This window comes from Mesoplodon bidens (assembly GCF_964165515.1).
Source record: "Mesoplodon bidens genome assembly, chromosome: X".
NCBI classification, from domain to species: domain Eukaryota; kingdom Metazoa; phylum Chordata; class Mammalia; order Artiodactyla; family Ziphiidae; genus Mesoplodon; species Mesoplodon bidens.
In genome coordinates this window covers 41,329,332-41,350,513 of record NC_138163.1, presented here as the reverse complement: position 1 = coordinate 41,350,513, position 21,182 = coordinate 41,329,332, and the positions used below count along the sequence as shown (strand labels likewise).

The 21,182-nt window shown below is 35.8% G+C and overlaps 1 protein-coding gene across 1 annotated transcript in view; it reads left to right on the top strand.

Moving 5' to 3' along the window:
* HTR2C (5-hydroxytryptamine receptor 2C) overlaps positions 1-21,182 on the top strand; it is a gene marked incomplete at both ends in the record, with an annotated part of 129,926 nt that overhangs the window by 57,482 nt on the left and 51,262 nt on the right. The window contains one exon of the mRNA XM_081221988.1: positions 17,613-17,813. Within this exon, the coding sequence (XP_081078114.1) occupies positions 17,613-17,813 (201 nt within the window). The remainder of the gene's footprint in view (positions 1-17,612; positions 17,814-21,182) is intronic.

Here is a 21,182-nt window from a genome sequence, read left to right as displayed (position 1 = left end):
ATACGTCATATTGAGCCTTTCAGGTGTCTGGTCCTAGTGGAACTTCAGGTTCACAAATTTTTACAGGTAGAAAAGTTCTCAGAGCTGAGAGGCTTGAGATAGGAAAGTACATAATGCAAAATTTATTCAGCTGAAAGAACGAGGCCGACGGAATCTGTCTCTAGCTAAGTTTCTTATTTATTTCAGGATGTGGTAGTCAGACTGCATAGCCACAGAGCAGCGAGTCTCAGGATGATGCTTCTAGACCTATGTTTTTGGCAAATAACTTGTGATACATATAAGATGGTTAATTTCAACTGGGATAACCTGGGATAACTGGGATAAATGTATGCAGTCCAACTAGGTTCTTCTAGCAATAGAATTGCCTCTACTGTAATATAAGAAGTCTGTGTTTATATTATTTAGAGTGGCTTATATAATTTAGAGGTTTATGTATTTATTTAGTAAAGGTCGACAAAATTGGAAGTGGAACTGGAGAGTGTTTGTAATCCATGATATATCTTGGTATTCATGTCAAGAGAATTTTCTCTTTTTATTTAAGTTGATGGAAAAGTATATTGTTAGAGATACGGGGTTTAAGTTTGAGTAACAGGTGGGTTATTAGTTACCAGGCTTCTAGATCATGTAGGCCATTAGTAATCACAGCCAGTTCATCGGGAACAGAAGACCAACTTGGAAGAGGTCTCCCTGAAATGGTTCACACAAAGACACATCAAGCGACAAGCCCTTTGACAGAAACTGGAAGGAACTTCATGATGCAGCAGTTAACAGTCACATGGGCGGGGAGGTTGAACATCCTGCATAGTGCTGCCAGGAAATCCCTATTTTATACTAAGAGGGGGCTGGCTGGTTGCATATGTAGGATGTCCCATCTCCTCGCCCACATCATCGAGACATACCAGACCGCCCACATCATCAGGACATATACCGGAAACACCACTCTGCCTCACTGAAGAACCATAAAATCTACGTGTCAAGGAAGTACAGATGCTGAGCTACATCACTAGAAAGGCATTCTGACAAATCTTCATTAGAGGATAGAGTACTGTTTTCTATGACCTTGGCTCATAAGAGACAGTGAGTGTATGAGTGGATCTGTAAGCTCAGGGCCAGTAGGAAATTATTGAACAATAGTAGCCAGATGAAGGACCTGCAGAGTTCCCAGTAACTCCACTAGCCAAACAGGTAATGCCTCCAGAATTGCACCTCCTCCTCTCAGCACTACACCAAGGTAGGTGAGTTTAGTAGTTGGACATATTTACTTAGGGTGCTCAGAGACAGAGTAGATAGAGGGAGAGAGAATTTAATTCCTACTGCAGAGAGAAGCAAATGTTATAGCCTAAAAAGCAGCCCAGAATTTCAGGTCTGAGTGTCAAGGTAATACTTTTTTAAATGTCTCAACTTCAAAAGCAGGAGATTTGGGTGCAGTGGCCCAGAGAAGATCCAGTAATTCTAAATGAAGTTCAAGTGGGTGCAAACACAGTCTAGTATCGGGGAAGAATCAAGTTGCAAGGGAGTGGGTGTGATTCCAAGGGAGAAAGTTAGTGGCATTCCCCAAAAGCATTTAGAAGAAATAATTGATGTAAGATGCAATATCCAATGATATCCAGGAGACTCTGTCAAAGGCAAGGTGATAGGAAACGTCAAGAACAGGGCTGAGCCCTTCAAAAACATGGGATAAGGAATAAAATAGTAAAGCAAAATCCAGCTTTACTGAATTTTATGGGCTAGACTCTTCTACTTCTGGATTCTCTACGGAGGATAATCTCAGAATAAAAATAAGTCCATATATTTATTGGACTAATTTATTTATTAAATAAAATATATTTAAATGGAATAAATATAGCTTTATTAAAAATACACTGTCATACTTACTTTCTCAATTTTCTCCATAGACTGAAAATTTCACTATGGACCTGTACATGAAAATTACTTATCTATAGGAGATGCTGCTGATAATCAATTCTGTCAATAGCATCAACCTGAGTGACAGCCTAGGATGCCATTGAGTTTTCCAGACTTTAAGTTAGGTTCCACGTTAACCTGGCCACCTCAAAAGACTTTGGAGTTCTAAAAAGGCTTTATTCACTATGCATTCAAATCTGGGTTAAGTTTCCAGTAAAGTGCCCTGGTTTTGGCAGTCTTCAAAGAGTGCAAGTGGGCCAATGTTAGGCTAAGGAAAAGGCTGACTCAGGTTTGGGGATTCAGAGCTCTTGTATCCTTTTTATTTTATTTTGTTTTATTTTATTTTATTCTCAGCAGCACACTCTCCACTGAAATTCTGGCCTCGTTTCATGGTTCAGGAAATTTGTGATTTAATGTCTAAGGACCCCAAAATCCCACAAAATTTATGGGCAAACCATTGTTTATAGTTATAATTCCCTTATACCTGTCTATGGATCTATAGAGATATTCCTTCTTTCGTCACTGATATTGATAATTTGTGTCTTCTAGTTTTATTTTTCTCCCTCAGTCTGTCTGGAAGTTTATCAATTTTATCAATCTTTTCAAGTAACCAACATTTCATTTCGTTGAATTTTGTCTGTTATTGTCTTTCCTCAATTTCGTTGATTTCTGCTTTTGTATTTATTACCTCCTTTCTTCTGATACTTTGGATTTAATTTTTACCCTTTTTTGTCCATTTAATATGGAAGCTTAGATCATGGATCTGAGATATTTTTTCTTTTCTAAAATAAACAATTAGGGCTTCCCTAATTGTGGCACAGTGGTTGAGAGTCCGCCTGCCGATGCAGGGGACACGGGTTCGTGCCCTGGTCCAGGAAGATCCCACATGCCGCAGAGCGGCTGGGCCCGTGAGCCATGGCCGCTGAGCCTGCGCCTCCAGAGCCTGTGCTCCCCAGTGGGAGAGGCCACAACAGTGAGAGGCCCGCATACAGCAAAAAATAAATAAATAAATAAAATAAACAATTAATGTTAGTAATTTCCCTCTGAGTACTACTTTAACACTGTCACACAAATTTTGATGTTTTAATTTTCATTTAGTTCAAATTATTTTCTAAGTTAATTTATCTTCCTTTTTGAAACATGGATTGTGTAGACCTGTGTTAATTGCCAGACGCTTTGACTTTTTCAAGATATCTTTTTGTTACTGATCTTTAGGTTAATTCTGTTATGGTCAGAGAATATACATTGTATGATACCAATTATTTTAATTCCTTAAGATTTAATTTATGGCTCAGGATGTGTTGTTTCCCAATCAATTTCCATGAGCTCTTGAAAAGAATGTGTATACTCCTATTGTTAGGTAGAGTGTTTTGTAAATGCCAATTTGTTGTAGTTTGTTGTTAGTGCTGTTCAGTTCTTTCATATCATTGGTAATTTTCTGTCTACTTGTTATGTTAATTACTGAGGAAAAGATGTTGAAATCTCAAAGTATAATTGTGATTGTACTTTTCTTCCCCTAGGGAACGCACACTTTATTGATAGGGCTATAAAGAAATGTTAAGTTACTGGTTACTGTAAATGTCAGGACTGTGGTTAATTTTGGGGGGAGAAGGGTTTACAATTGGGTCAGAGTACATGGAAGGGCTTCTAAGGTGGCTGGAAAAGTGCTATTTCCTTTTTTTAGTAAAAGATACATATCAAAAAAGTCATCATTTTAACCATTTTTAAGCACACAGTTCAGTAACATTAAGTATATTCACACTGTTGTGAAGCCATTACCACTATCCATTTCCAGAATTTATCATTCCAAACTGAAACTCTGTACCCATTAAACAATAACTCCTCTTGCTCCCTTCCCCCAGCCCCTGGTAACTACCATTCTACTTTCTGTCTCTGTGAATTTGACTATTTTACAAACCTTATATAAGTGGAGTCATCATTCTGTGTCTGGCTTATTCCACTAAGAATAATATCTTCAAGGTTCCTCCATGTTGTAGCATGTATCTTAATTTCATTATTTTGAAGATGAAGCAATGGTCCATTGTACATATATATATATATATGTGTGTGTGTGTGTGTGTGTATATATATATACATATATGTATACACATATATATATACACATATATATATATATACTGATTGTACTTTTGTTTTCTTTCTTTTCTTTTTTTTTTTTTGCTTCATGAAATTTGAATCTCTGTTATTAGGTGCATAAATGTTTACTATGGTTATATTCCCTTGAGGAATTGACACTTTTATCACCATAAAATGGTTTCTGTTATCCCTAGTAATATTCTTTGGTCTGAAATTATTTTGTCTAATATTAATACAGCAACTCCAGCATTCTTTTTTTTTTTTTTAATTTTCACAACAGTTCTTTTTTTTAGATGTTGGGGGTAGGAGTCCATTAACTAATTCATCTATTCTTGCTGTATTGGGTCCCCGCCTCTGCTCAAGGGCCCTCTCCAGTTGCGGCAAGCGGGGGCCACTCTTCACTGCAGTGCGCGGGCCTCTCACCATCGCGGCCTCTCCCGCTGCGGAGCACGGGCTCCAGACGCGCAGGCTCAGCAGCTGTGGCTCACGGGCCCAGCCGCTCCACGGCACGTGGGACCCTCCCAGACCAGGGCTCGAACCCATGTCCCCTGCACCAGCAGGCAGACTCCCAACCACTGCACCACCAGGGAAGCCCTCCAGCATTCTTTGATTAGTGTTTGCATAGTTTATCTTTTCCCATTCTCTTACTATATATCTATCTACATTGTATTTAAACTTGTAGGTTTCTTATAGACAGCATATAGTATTATTTTTCTTCTTTTTAATCCAACATGGCTATCTCTTTAAATTGATACAAATTACACCTTATACCATTTACATTTAATGCAGTTATTAATTTGTTTGTAATTATGTCTGCTATTTTATTATTTTCTATTTACCCCTTCACTTTTTCATTCCTTTTTTTCTATTTCTGAATTATTTGGTGGGTTCTGCATTTCATTTTAGTATTCCATTTTTATTGATGTGTTGAATTTTTACTATATTTCTCTGTACAATTTTTTAGTGATTGCCTCTTAGATTGAAATATACATACGTAATCTGTCAAAATTTCCTTATAATTAGTACTTTATTCACTTCAAGTGAATATAAAAAACTTACAACCATATAGTTCCCTTGGCCCTCTCCCCTTTTTGTTTTAATTGCAATATGGAGTACATTTATATACATTGAGAACCTTCATATGATTTTATAATTTTTCTTTTTGACAGTCACATATATTTTAAAGATTTAAGAAAAGAAAAATAATTATTATATTTTCCCAGATTGTTTACCATTTCTGTTGTTCCGCACTTATTCTTTTCTTTTAAATCAGGAAACTTCATTTTTTATTAATTTTTATTGGAGTATATTTGCTTTACAATGTTGTGTTAGTTTCTACTGTACAGCAAAGTGAATCAGTTATAAGTATACATATATCCCCTCTTTTATAGATTTCCTTCCCATTAAGGCCACCACAGAGCACTGAGTTCCCTGTGCTATACAGTAGGTTCTCATTAGTAATCTATTTTATTCATAGTAGTGTATATATGTCAGTCCCAATCTCCCAATTCATCCCATCCCCCCTTCCCCCCTTGGTATCCATAAGTTTCTTCTCTACATCTGTGTCTCTATTTCTGCTGTGCAAATAAGTTCCACTGTACCATTTTTCTGGATTCCACATATAAGCGATATTATACAACATTTGTTTTTCTCTTTCTGACTTAGTTCATTCTGTATGACAGTCTCTAGGTCTATCCACATCTCTGCAAATGGCACTATTTTGTTCCTTTTTATGGCTGAGTAATATTCCATTGTATATACATCCCACATCTTCTTTATGCATTCCTCTGTTGATGGACATTTAGGTAACTTCCATGACCTAGCTACTGTAAATAGTGCTGCAGTGAACATTGGGGTGCAGGTGTCTTTTTGATATATGGTTTTCTCTGGGTATATGCCCAGTAGTGGGATTGTTGGGTCATATGGTAATTCTATTTTAGTTTTTTAAGGAACCTCCATACTGTTCTCCATAGTGGCTGTATCAATTTATATTCCCACCAACAGTGTAAGAGGGTTCCCTTTTCTCCACACCCTCATCAGCAGCTGAGGATTGTCTTTTTGTCTTGTTTATAGTTTCCTTTGCTGTGCAAAAGCTTTTAAGTTTCATTAGGTCCCATTTGTTTATTTTTGTTTTTATTTCCATTACTCTAGGAGGTGGGTCAAAAAAGATCTTGCTGTGATTTACATCAAAGAGTGTTCTTCCTATGTTTTCCTCTAAGAGTTTTATAGTGTCTGGTCTTACATTTAGGTCTCTAATCCATTTTGAGTTTATTTTTGTGTATGGTGTTAGGGAGTGTTCTAATTTCATTCTTTACGTATACCTGTCCAATCTTCCCAGCACCACTTACTGAAGAGACTGTCTTTTCTCCATTGCATATCCTTGCCTCCTTTGTCATACATTAGTTGACCATAGGTGCGTGGGTTTATCTCTGGGCTTTCTATCCTGTTCCATTGATCTATATTTCTGTTTTTGTGCCAGTACCATATTGTCTTAATCACTGTAGACTTGTAGTATACTGTAAAGTCAGGAAGTCTGATTCTGCCAGCTCTGTTTTTTTTCCCTCAAGATTGCTTTGGCTATTCAGGGTCTTTTGTGTCTCCATACAAATTTTAAGATTTTTTTGTTCTAGTTCTGTAAAAAATGCCATTGGTTATTTGATAGGGATTGCATTGAATCTGTAGATGGCTTTGGATAGTACAGTCATTTTCACAATATTGATTCTTCCAATCCAAGAACATGGTATATCTCTCCATCTCTTTGTGTCATATTTGATTCCTTTCATCAGTGTCTTATAGTTTTCTGAGTACAGGTCTTTTACCTCCTTAGGTAGGTTTATTCCTAGGTATTTTATTCTTTTTGTTGCAATGGTAAATGGGATTGTTTCCTTAATTTCTCTTTCTGATCTTTCGTTGCTAGTGTATAGTGATGCAAGAGATTTCTGTGCATTAATTTGGTATCCTGCAACATTACCAGATTCACTGATTAGCTCTAGTAGTTTTCTGGTGGCCTCTTTAGGATTATCTATGTATAGTATCATACCATCTGTAAATAGTGACAGTTTAACTTCTTCTTTTCCAATCTGTATTCCTTTTATTTCTTTTTCTTCTCTGATTGCCATGGCTTGGACTTCTAGAACTATGTTGAATAATAGTGGCCAGAGTGGACATCCTTGTCTTGTTCCTGATCTTGGAGGAAATGCTTTCAATTTTTCACCATTGAGAATGATGTTTGCTGTGGGTTTGTCATATATGGCCTTTATTATGTTGATGAAGCTTCCCTCTATGCCCACTTTCTGGAGAGTTTTTATCATAAATGGGTGTTGAATTTTGTCAAAAGCTTTTTCTGCATCTATTAAGATGATCATATTGTTTTTATTCTTCAGTTTGTTAATATGGTGTATCACATTGATTGATTTGCGTATATTGAAGAATCCTTGCATCCCTGGGATAAATCCCACTTGATCATGGTGTATGATCCTTTTAATGTGTTTTTGAATTCTGTTTGCTAGTATTTTGTTGAGGATTTTTGCACCTATGTTCATCAGTGATATTGGTCTGTAATTTTCTTTTTTTGTAGTATCTTTGTCTGGTTTTGGTATCAGGGTGATGGTGGCCCCATAGAATGAGTTTGGGAGTGTTCCTTCCTCCACAATTTTTTGGAAGAGTTTGAGAAGGATAGGTGTTAGCTTTTCTCTAAATGTTTGATAGAATTCACCTGTGAAGCCATCTGGTCCTGGACTTTTGTTTGTTGGGAGATTTTAATCACAGTTTCAGTTTCATTACTTGTGATTGGTCTGTTCATATTTTCTATTTCTTCCTGTTTCAGTCTTGGAGGTTATACCTTTCTAAGAATTTGTCCATTTCTTCCAGGTTGTCCATTTTTTTGGCATAGAGTTGCTTGTAGTAGACTCTTATGATGCTTTGTATTTCTGCAGTGCTCGTTGTAACTTCTCCTTTTTCATTTCCAATTTTACTACTTTGAGTCCTCTCCCTCTTTTTCTTGATGAGTCTGGCTAAAGGTTTATCAATTTTGTTTATCTTCTCAAAGAACCAGCTTTGAGTTTTATTGATCTTTGCTATTGTTTTCTTTGTTTCTATTTCATTTATTTCTATTCTGATCTTTATGATTTCTTTCCTTCTACTAATTTTGGGTTTTGTTTGTTCTCCTTTCTCTAGTTCCTTTTGGTGTAAGGTTAGATTGTTTGAGATTTTTCTTGTTTCTTGAGGTAGGATTTTATTGCCATAAACTTCCCTCTTAGAACTGCTTTTGCTGCATCCCATAGGTTTTGGATCATCATGTTTTCATTGTCATTTGTCTCTAGGTATTTTTTGGTTTCATCTTTGATTTTTTCAGTGATCTCTTGCATATTTAGTAATGTATTGTTTAGCTTCCATGTGTGTGTTTTTTACTTTTTTTCCCTGTAATTTATTTCTAATCTCATAGCATTGTGGTCAGAAAAGATGCTTGATATGACTTCAATTTTCTTAAATTTACTGAGGCCTGATTTGTGACCCAAGATGTGATTTATGCTGGAGAATGTTCTGCGTGCACTTCAGAAGAAAGTGTAATCTGCTGTTTTTGGATGGAATGTCCTACAAATATCAATTAAATCTATCTGGTCTATTGTGTCATAAAGCTTGTGTTTCCTTATTAATTTTCTGTCTGGATTATCTGTCCATTGGTGTAAGTGAGGTGTTAAAGTTGCCCACTATTATTGTGTTACTGTCGATTTCTTCTTTTATAGCTGTTAGCATTTGCCTTATGTACTTTGGTGTTCCTATGCTGGGTGCATATATATTTAGAATTGCTATACTTTCTTCTTGGATCCATCTCTTGATCTTCATGTAGTGTCCTTCCTTGACTCTTGTAACATTCCTTATTTTAAAATCTGTTTTGTCTGATATGAGTATTGCTACTCCAGCTTTCTTTTGATTTCCATTTTCATGGAATACCTTTTTCCATCCCCTCACTTTCAGTCTGTATGTGTCCGTAGGTCTGAAGTGGGCCTCTTGCAGACAGCATATATAAGGGCCTTGTTTTTGTATCCATTCAGCAAAGCTGTGTCTTTTGATTGGAGCATTTAATCTATTCACATTTAAGGTTATTATTAATATGTATACTCCTATTACCATTTTCTTAATTGTTTTGTGTTTGTTTTTGTAAGTCCTTTTCTTGTCTTGTGTTTCCCACTTATAGAAGCTTCTTTAGCATTTGTTGGAGAGCTGGTTTGGTGGTGCTGAATTCTCTTAGCTTTTGCTTGTCTGTAAAGCTTTTGATTTCTCTGTTGACTCTGAATGAGATCCTTGCTGGGTAGAGTAATCTTGGTTGTAGTTTCTTCCTTTTCATAACTTTACATATATCGTGCCACTCCCTCCTGGCTTGCAGCATTTCTGCTGAGAAATCAGCGTTAACCTTATGGGAGTTCCCTTATATGTTATTTGTCGTTTTTCCCTTGTTGCTTTTAATAATTTTTCTTTGTCTTTATTTTTGTCAATTTGATTACCTTGTGTCTTGGCATATTTCTCTTTGGGTTTATCCTGCCTGGGACTCTCTGTGCTTCCTCGACTTGGGTGTTTATTTCCTTTCCCATGTTAGGGAAGTTTTCAACTGTAAACTCTTCAAATATTTTCTCAGGTCCTTTCTCTCTCTCTTCTCCTTCTGGGACCCCTATGATGTGAATGTTAGTACGTTTACTGTTTTCCCAGAGGCCTCTTAAGCTATCTTCATTTCTTTTCTTTTTTCTTTATTCTGTTCCATGGAAGTGAATCCCACCATTGTTTTCCAGGTTGCTTAACCGTTCTTCTTCCTCAGTTATTCTGCTATTTATTCCTTCTAGTGTATTTTTCATTTCAGTTATTTTATTGTTCATCTCTGTTTGTTTGTTCTTTAATTTTCTAGGTGTTTGTTCTTTAATTCTTCTAGGTCTTTGTTAAACATTTCTTGCATTTCTCGATCTTTGCCTCCATTCTTTTTTCCAAGGTCCTGGATCATCTTCACTATCATTATTCTGAATTCTTTTTTTGGAAGGTGGCCTATCTCCATTTCATTCAGTTGTTTTTCTGGGGTTTTATCTTGTTCTTTCATCTGGTACATAGTCTTCTGCCCTTTCATTTTGTCTATCTTTCTGTGAATGTGGTTTTCATTCCACAGGCTGCAGGATTGTAGTTCTTATTGCTTCTGCTGTCTGCCTTCAGGGGTGCACATATCTTTTTGATTTATGGTTTTCTCCAGGTATATGCCCCGGATTGGGATTGCTGGAACATATGGTAGTTCCATTTTTAGTTTTTTGGGGAACCTCCATACTGTTCTCCATAGTGGTTGTACCAATTTACATTCCCACCAACAGTGTGGGAGGGCTCCCTTTTCTCCACATCCTCTCCAGCATTTATTATGTGTAGACATTTTGATGATGGCCATTCTGACTGGTGTGTAGTTTTGATTTGCATTTCTCTAATAATTAGTGATGTTGAGCATCTTTTCATGAGTTTCTTGGCCATCTGTATGTCTCCCTGGAGAAATGTCTATTTAGGTCTTCTGCCCATTTTTTGATTGGGTTGTTTGTTTTATTGATATTGAGCTGCATGTGCTGTTTGTATATCTTTTACAAGTTTTCTTTCTTTCTGAAGAACATCCTTAAAAATTTTTTCAGTAAGTCTCCTAGCAACCAATCTCTTAGTTTCCCCTCCTATGAAAATCTCTTTCTTTCACATTCATTCTCTGAAGATATTTTCACTGGATATAAAATTCTGAATTGTGATTATACTGCCTTCTGGCCTCTGATGAAAGAGTCATTTTTCTCAGCTGCTTAAAAAGTTTTTCTTTATCTTTTGTTTTCACCAGATTATTATGTGCCTAAGCATGATCTTATTTGAGTTTAACCATTTGGGTTCTGCAGAACTTCTTCTTTTTTTTTTTTAGGAGTTTATTAATTTATTTTTATTTATTTTTGCTGTGTTGGGTCTTCATTTCTGTTCAGGGGCTTTCTCTAGTTGTGGCAAGTGGGGGTCACTCTTCATCATGGTGCGCGGGCCTCTCACTATTGCGGCCTCTCCTGTTGCGGAGCACAGGCTCCAGACGCGCAGGCTCAGTAGTTGTGGCTCACATGCCCAGTCGCTCCGTGGCACGTGGGATCCCCCCAGCCCAGGGCTCGAACCCGTGTTCCCTGCATTAGCAGGCAGACTCCCAACCACTGCGCCACCAGGGAAGCTCCTGCAGAACTTCTTAAATCTGTAAATTCATTTTTCATCAAATATGGAATATTTTAGTTATTTCTTCAAATAGTTTTTTTCTGTATCAATCTCTCCTCTCCTCAGATTCCAATGGCACAAATGTTAGATGCATACATATGTCCCCTAGGTCCCTACTATGTTCATTTATTTTTAATTTTTTCTCATTCTTGCTCAGTTTGGATAATTTCTATTGATCTGCATTCAGTTTTAATGACTCTTCATCTACCATATCCATTTTTCTATTGAGCCCACCTGGTGATTTTTTTCTTTCAGATATATTCTGCAGCTTTAAACTCCTCATTTGGTTCTTTTCATAAGTTCTATGTCTTATTTGAGAAGTCCTCTTTCTGTTAATTTCAACAACATCCACCCTTTCTTCACTGAGTATGGTTATGGTAGCTGCTTCAAAGCCTTTGTAAAGACTGTCCTGTCCAATTTTTAAATTTAATGTAATTGAAATGTATTTAATGCATTACTGTTTACAATAATTGCTGTTGGTTTTTGTAAGTTATCAAATTTAAGGGGATTCTCTTTATCTCTATATAATTAAAGTTTTAGTCAGGAATGGCTCCTGTATTTTACCAACTTATTCTTAAAAATCTATTAAAAGATCATAAAAGTTCTTTACAGATGTTACTATAAGGGATTATATTGGCAGATTTTTTTTTTTTTTTTTTTTTTTTGTGGTACACGGGCCTCTCACTGCTGTGGCCTTTCCCATTGTGGAGTACAGGTTCCGGATGCGCAGGCTCAGCGGCCATGGCTCACGGGCCCAGCCGCTCCGCAGCACGTGGGATCTTCCCAGACCGGGGCACGAACCCATGTCCCCTGAATCGGCAGGTGGACTCTCAACCACTGCACCACCAGGGAAGCCCAGCAGATTTTTATATTAAATTACCATTGCATTCCTGGAATAAGTTTTGTTTTACTGTAATATATTTTTCATTTTACTCTTTGCTGGATTCTATTTGTGAATATTTTGTTTGTAATTTTGAATCTATATCAATGAATGCTATTTGTCTCTAGTCTTATTTTTTCAGTATTTTGTAAGTTTTGATATTGACTCTGTATTATTTTAAGAAATGAATTAGAGAATTTTTTAAACTTTTTGTGGTTATTCATCTTTTCATATATGTTAATTTAAAGACATCAATTATAACTTCTTTGTTTCCATTCTAGCTTTGGGATTGCTTTACAGTCCAACATTTCCACATTCCTTAATTATATTATCAGAATATTGGAAAATTATTATTTTTTCTGTGATGGGATTATAATCTTCAGGGTGGGGATATTCCTTTATACACTTAACAAATATTTATTGAGTGCCTACTTTGTGCAAGGCAAAGCTTGTCTCCATTATTTCATAGAAATAAAGCCCTTGTATTTTTTCATTTGCACAAATGAACTGAAATTTTACAATGTCTATTATTCAGTCTTTGCCATTATTGTCAATATTGGTGGGGATGCCTGTGACTTTTGGAGTTACTAAAGCTGACATAATCTTTGAATGAATAAATGAATGACGGAATGTAGGAAAATGTCTTATGAAACACTACACAATTTTTACCTCTGAAAACAAGATTTAATCTCATTCAACTAATTGACTTCCCCCATGGAAATTATGCTATATGGCCTTTTTGCTATGCAACTTCTACAAAACTTTTCACATATTTCTTGTCTGGAATGTGCCTGATCACATAAATTTATCTAAAGAAAATACACTTTCATTCCATTGAGACAACTTGAAAAATCCATTTGTCTTCTTAACAAGACAAATATGAAAACTAAATTTTCACTGAAATTCTAAATATTTTGAATTAACAGGTCTGTAGTGAAATCCAGGAAGGAATATATTTAATAAGAATCTTAGGGGATAATTGTGATCAGCCATAATTGTATGTCTTGTATGTTTGGAAGTAGACTTCTTGAAAACCCTGTACAAGGAATATTGTCCTCTATTATAAAAGCAATTGAATTTATTATTCAATAAGAAATAGTGTATGGTGATAGGGGGTACCTTAGTGTTCAGGAAAAAGTGTCAGATTTGGAGCAAAATTCTTTACTCACACTGTAGACTTGAACAAGTCTGAAAGTTTGAGACACATTTTCCTCACACTGTAGGATAACAGAACTGACACTACAGAATTTTTTGTGTTGTATGGAATATAACTAAAAATGAAGTACCTAACTAACACTGTGCTTGGTATATGACAGGTACTGTACAATAACTATTTCCATTTTTGCCATTATTAAATATGTAACTGCTGAGAACTGACCAGATAGTGTATTGACTTTGTAGAGTGGATATGTATCCTCATGAGGCTATATATTGGCATATGGTGAAGCTGGATTTAGAGTGAGGTTATGATCTGTTGAGGGGGGTGTATTCTTTTATACATTTAACATATATTTATTTAGTGCCTACTTTGTGCCATGCATTGACCTAAGCATTATGAATAAAACAGTAGAAAAATAAAACAGATAACAATATTGACCCAATGCATCTTATATTCCAGTGGTTACGGCAACAAAATTTTCCACATAATGGCAGTCAGGTAATACTTGTGTATTTGAAACACAATTTGAAAAATAATTTTTGCTAGTCAAACAGTTCGAGAATACCCAAACCCTCAGCACAATCAACTTCTAGGTGGATACAATCTGAGGAGATTACAAGATAATGATGAACAGAAATGAACATTCATACACATTTTTGTTTAGAAGAATTTTTAATAATGTCTTTGATTTCTTTGTTGTGCTCCTTGAATTCCAATGGTTGTTAGTTACACCTGTGGTATGACCAAGTATTGAACCAACCTTCCTGCAGATAAAAACTATCAACTCTAAGCATAATACAAAAACAACTATCTAAAGGTACTGGAGAAAAACCTAAAACAGAAAGATTCTGGAGGGTCTCAAGACTTGGAAGAAGAGAACAGCACTGGTTGAGTTTCCAAATTTCATGACTTACAGTCGAAGAGGAAGATGCAGTCTATGTCAGGTCAAGTGCCTAAACCTCCAAAAAATCTGCAGTTATTGTAGCCCAAAGAAACTGAGGACAGAGTTTGAGGAAATCTCAAAGCTGAAAGTTGAGGGAGCATATAGGAAAGGGTAGAAATAGAGGGAACTATAGATTCTTCTCTGGGGAACCATAAACTTGGCTTAAATCTCTAGCTGACCTCTGAACCATACATGTCTGGGACAAAATCAAATTTCCTGAGTTGCCAAATTATAAAATTCAAAATATTCAAGTTTCATCAGAGGTAAGAGGAATGCAAAGAAACTAGAAAGTATGGCCCATTCACAGGAAAAAAAAATTAATAGAAAATGATCCAGAGGAAGCGTAGGCATTAGACTTACTAGACAAAGACTTTAAATCAACTCTCTCAAAAATGCTCAGATAACCAAAGGAAACCATGAACAAAGAAATAAAGGAAACCAGAATTTTGTCTCAACAAATCAAGAATAGCAATAAAGGGATATAAATTATAAAAAGAAATCAAATAGAAATTTGGGGGATGAAAAGTACAAAAATTCAATTAAAAATTTACTAGACCAATTCAACTGCAGAATTGAGCAGAAAGAAGGAAGAATTAAGGAACTTGGAGATAGGTCAATTTAGATTATCCAGTTTGAGGAGAAGAAAGAGAAAAAAATGAAGAAAAATGAACAACACCTGAGAGACACAAGACACTATCAAGTTTACTAAGCTCAGTGAATGCTAAGCATATATTACTCCAAGAGATCCACACCAAGACATTATGGTCAAAATTACAAAGGATCTTTAACAAAATTAATAATGAATTCTCTTTAGAAACCACGGAGGCCAGAAGGCAGTGGGATGACATATTTAAAGTGCTCAACAGGGGCTTCCCTGGTGGCACAGTGGTTAAGAATCTGCCTGCCAATGCAGGGGACACGGGTTCAAGCACTGGCCTGGGAAGTTCCCACATGCTGTGGAGCAACTAAGCCCGTGCACCCCAACTACTGAGCCTGTGCTCTAGAGCCCAAAAGCCACAACTACTGAGCCCACGTGCTTAGAGCCCATGCTCTGCAACAAGAGAAGCCACCACAATGAGAAGCCCACGCACCACAACTACAGAAAGCCCGCGTGCAGCAAAGAAGACCCAACGCAGCCAAAAATAAATAAATTTGTAAAAAAAACACAAAAAAACCAAAAAATAAATAAATAAAGAGCTCAACAGCAACAACAAAAATAACAACAACAATTCTGTCAACCAAGAATTCTGCATATGGCAAAACTCTAAACTATCCTTCAAAAAATGGAGAAATTGAGATTTAAGGCACAATAAAGTCAACAAAGTTGATAAACCTTTAGCTAGAAATACTAAGAAAAAAAGAGAGAGAAGACACAAATTTCTAAAATTATAAATGAAAGCAGGGAAGGGCATTATTACTGACCTTACAGAAATTAAAAGGATTATAAGAGAATAAATGAACAATTGTACTCCAACAAACCACATAACCTAAATAAAATGGACAAATTCCTAAAAGCATGCAAGCTACTAAAAGTGACTCAAGAGACTTCCCTGGTGGTGCAGTGGTTAAGAATCCACCTGCCAATACAGGGGACTTGGGTTCGAGCCCTGATCTGGGAAGATCCCACAGGCTGCAGAGCAGCTAAACCCATGCGCCACAACTACTGAACCTGTGCTCTAGAGCCCATGAGCGACAACTACTGAGCCTGCATGCCACAACTACTGAAGCTCATGTACCTAGAGCCCATGCTCCACAACAAAGAGTAGCCCCCACTCGCTGCAACTAGAGGAAGCCTGTGCACAGCAATGAAGACCCACCACAGCCAAAATAAATAAATTAAATAAATAATTTTTAAGTGACTCAAGACGAAATAAAGACTCTGATTAGACTTTATAACAAGTAAAGACATTGCATCAGTAATCAAAAAACCTTCCAACAAAACAAGTCCTGGACCAGATGGCTTCACTGGTCAAATTTTTTCAAGTATTTAAAGAAGAACTAATATCAATACTTTTCAAATTTCTACAAAATAAAAGATTAGGGAACATTTGTAACTCATTCTATGAGACCAGCATTATCCAGACACAAAAGCCAGATAATGACATCATAGGAAAAGACAATTATAGACCAATATCACTTATGAATATAGATGCAAAAATCCTCAACAAAATGCTAGCGAACTAAATTTGGCATCATATTATACACTGTGACCAAGTGTGACTTATCCCAAGAATGAAAGGTGGTTCAGCACATAAAAAATCAATTAATGTAATGCATCACATTAATAGAATGAAGGTAAGAAAACCATGCGATCATCTCAAATGATGTAGAAAAAGCATTTAACAAAATCTATCTCTCTTTCATCATTAAAAACACAGAACATACTAGGAATAAAAGGAAACTTCCTCAACATGATAAAAGGCATGTATGAAAAATCCACAGCTAACATATCCTACTCAATAATGAAATAATGAAAGATTATTCTTTAAGATCAGGAGAAAGACAAGATATCTGCTTTCACTACTTATATTCAACATTGTACTGGAAATTCTATCTAGAGAAATCAAGTGAAAGAAAATAAAAGGCAGAGGAAAATTGGAAAAGAAAAAATAAAATTACTTCTCTTCGCAGATGATGTGATCTTACATATGGAATATCCTAAAGAACCCACACACAAAAATATAGATCTAATAAATGAATTCAGCAGAGTTGAAGGTTTCAAGATTAATACATGAAAATTAGGTATAGTTCTAAACAAGAGCAATGAGCAATCCATAAAGGAAATTATGAAAATTCATTTATGAGAACATGCAAAAAAATTTCAACTGATAAGAGCATCAGCCATAGAAAAGAATGAAGTACTGATAGAAGCTACAAAATGGAATGAACCTCAAAAAGAAAGAAACTAGACACAAATGGTCGCCTACTGTATGATTCCATTTATATAAAATAACCAGATTAGCTAAATTCAAGAGACAAAAAGCAGATAAGAAATTGTCAGGGGCTGGGGGGGTGGGGAAAATGGAGAGTGACTGCCTAATGGGTAGTGGTTTCCTTTTGAAATGATGAAATGTTTTGGAACTAGAAAAAGGTGATGGTTGCATAATGTTGTGAATGGACTAAATGCCTCTAGATTGTACACTTTAAAGTGATTAATTTTATAATATGTAAATTTTACCTCAATAAAAAATAATGTATGTAACACTGAATGCATTATCATCATCATCGTCATATCACTACTATGGACAACAATGTTTACTAAATTTTACTTTCTTTTATAAACTTAGATTATGAGAAGAAAAAATAAGTAGACTAAATTTAAAACTACAGTTGGTATAATTTACATAACATGTTCTTGTCTTCTCTCTGCTCTCTTTCAGATTATGTCTGGCCATTACCTAGATATTTGTGCCCCGTCTGGATTTCTTTAGATGTTTTATTTTCTACAGCGTCCATCATGCACCTCTGCGCTATTTCGCTGGATCGGTATGTAGCAATACGTAATCCTATTGAGCATAGCCGTTTCAATTCACGGACTAAGGCCATCATGAAGATTGCTATTGTTTGGGCAATTTCTTTAGGTAATTAACTTTCTTGGCCAGTAGAATTGCAGCGGCTATGCTCAATACTTTCGGATTATGTACTGTGAACAACGTACAGACGTCGACTGGTAACATTTGCGTTTAATCGGGATTCTTCTATTTAATAATTATTCTTAACCTATTTATCTGATATTTAGGTTAATAATAATGTAAGAAATGTAAACAATATAAATATGCAAATGTAAAGTTTCCATTTATCCTGCTAAAGTATTTTATGTGTCAAAAATGCCAATGAATTCTGCAACACAGACACATAACCTTTGAGATAATTAAAACAATTTGAAGATGACAAAGATATATGGTAAAATCTAAAATTTTAAAATGCAGCTTTTAAATCTTAGAAGAGATCAATCTATCCCAGAATATTAATCTTCATATTTTTATTCTAATTCTATATCTTCAGTGGAAAAATTTATAGTGCAATACGAATCTTCACAAAGTAAACATGCCAAAATTTATGCTGTTAATCAACCTAAAATATACTATTTCCCCTTCATTTTTAAATATCTCCTTGAATTCTGGTTATACAGAAACAAAAACATCTATTGGTTTCTTTAAAGATTTGGGGGAGGTTAAAGGGAGAGAAATGATCATCTTACTGCTTTTATTTAAAATACTCATGCTCAACAATACTAATATTCAAGTCACAAAATTTAACCAATTGGAATAGAAGGGATTTTACAATCCATTTTTTCCTTTTTTTTCTCCTCCAGTTGGAACGTACATTTAGTGTCTCATTAAATAATTCCTCTTCAAAGTTATGTTTCTGTAAAAGATTCTGATAAATTTTACAAGATCAAGATGGCTTTACTGATATCATGTAAAGATTTTGACTCTGGGTTCATTGATAAAATAAATTTAAGTTTTAAGATTGTTCTATTATAGGTGAATGCACACACACACACACACACACACACACACACACACCCCTTTGGATAAAAAGCAATGAAATTTCTCCAAGAAAAAAAAGTGAATCTATATACACAATTTGACCTACATAGTCAAGGACTTACACATTTTACCCTCTCCATCATGAAGACCTTCTCTAGAAAGATGCCAGTTCTTACGGTGCTTACAAAGGAAATACACAGCTAAATTAAATCAGAATATTAAAGGGATCACCTTCTAACAATTGCAGACTGGGTAATTTGGACTGACTCTTGTGCTAAATACAACAAAAATATGGAGAAAATACTATAAGCATTGAGAAGCTAATAAGAAAATCTACAAACAATAAATGCTGGAGAGTGTGTGGAGAAAAGGGAACCCTCTTGCACTGTTGGTGAGAATGTAAATTGATACAGCCACTATGGAGAACAGTATGGAGGTTCCTTAAAAAAATAAAAATAAAACTACCATACGACCCAGCAGTCTCACTACTGGGCATACACCCTGAGAAAACCATAATTCAAAAAGAGTCATGTATGACAATGTTCATTGCAGCTCTATTTACAATAGCCAGGACATGGAAGCAACCTAAGTGTCCATCGACAGATGAATGGATAAAGAAGATGTGGCACATATATATAATGGAATACTACTCAGCCATAAAAAGAAATGAAATTGAGTTATTTGTAGTGAGGTGGGTGGACCTAGAGTCTGTCATATAGAGTGAAGTAAGTCAGAAAGAGAAAAACAAATACCGTATGCTAACACATATATATGGCATCTAAAAAAAATAGTTCTGAAGAACCTAAGGGCAGGGCAGGAATAAATATGCAGACATAGAGAATGGACTTGAGGACATGGGGAGGGGGAAGGGTAAGTTGGGACAAAGTGAGAGAGTGACATGGACATATATACACTACCAAATGTAAAATAGATAGCTAGTGGGAAGCAGCCACATAGCACAGGGAGATCAGCTCTGTGCTTTGTGACCACCTAGAGGGGTGGGATAGGGAGGGTGGGAGGGAGACACAAGCGGGAGAAGATATGGGGATATATGCATATGTATTGTTGATTCACTTTGTTATAAAGCAGAAACTAACACACCATTGTAAAGCAATTGTACTCCAATAAAGATGTTTTTAAAAAAAAAAAAAAGATAGTGAGACATCCATAAAACGACAGAAATCCAGGAAAAATGATTATGACTTTTGGGTCACATCTGCTAATGAGGCATTTGCAAACCTGAAGATGTGATGACAGGTTGAGAAGCTCATTCAAGTCTCACGAGCCTGGTAAGGGTCAACCAACTTGGGCTTATTTTTGGATCCCAAAGGACTGTACACTAGAAGTAAGGATGAACCAGGGTTAAACCACCCATCTAACCAAAATAATCTTGAGCCTGGAAATTGGATTAAGGTGATTTCACAGTCTTCACCTTTCCAATTTTCTTGGTATAAACAAAAAAAACCTTATCATCCTAGGCTTCAGATGACTTCTTTCAATAACTTTCAATTCCTGTAACTGAAATACAATGATAAACAGACACATGAAGAAACAAGACAAATAAACTAGATATAACATAATAAAAGATAATACAAATGAACCCACAGGCACTCAAGATAGTTGAATTACCTGACATAGACTTTAAACAACTATTTGTAGTGTGAACATGGAAATTACAAGCTGAACTTACATATTTCAGCAAGAAACTGCAAGCTATAAAGGGTGACATTTAAGATATAAGAAACAACGAGAAGACCTGGAGCTCAAGCATACCATGAAAACCTTAGAACTCAAAGACAGATTAGACATGGCTAAAGAGAGCATTACTGGAGGTCAGGCAGAAGAAACTGTGATGAATGAAGCAAGGAAAATCAGAAGGATATAAAAGAGAAAATAAGATAATGGACATACAGTACAAAGTGAGAAGAATTCCACAAGGTGAGAAAAGAATGGCAGAAAAGCAATATTTGAAGAAATAACGGCTTTTCAAATTGATGAAAAACACCGATTCTCACATTTAAAGAGCTCAAGTCTCAAGCAGAATGAATAAAAAAACAATCAACATTTAGACCCATTATTGTGACATTGCAGAAAAAGAGAAAACATATATCAACCTTAAAGAAAAAAAGATCAAGTTAGTTCAGTAGAGCAACGATAAGATGGATGAATCCCTTCTCAACAGCAACAGAGAAAACTAGAAGATATTAAAATGATAGTGTCAGTGTGCTGATAAAAAGTGAATGCTGGGACTTCCCGGGCAGTCCAGTGGTTAAGACTCACACTTGCACTGCAGAGGGCGCATGTTCGATCTCTGGTCTGGGAACTAGGATCCCGCATGGCACAGGGAGTGGTGAAAAAAAAAATTTTTTTTAATGAATGCTAAATTAGAATCATATATTCAGCAAAATTATACCTCAAGAATCAAAGTGAAATAAAGACATTATCAAGCAAAAACTA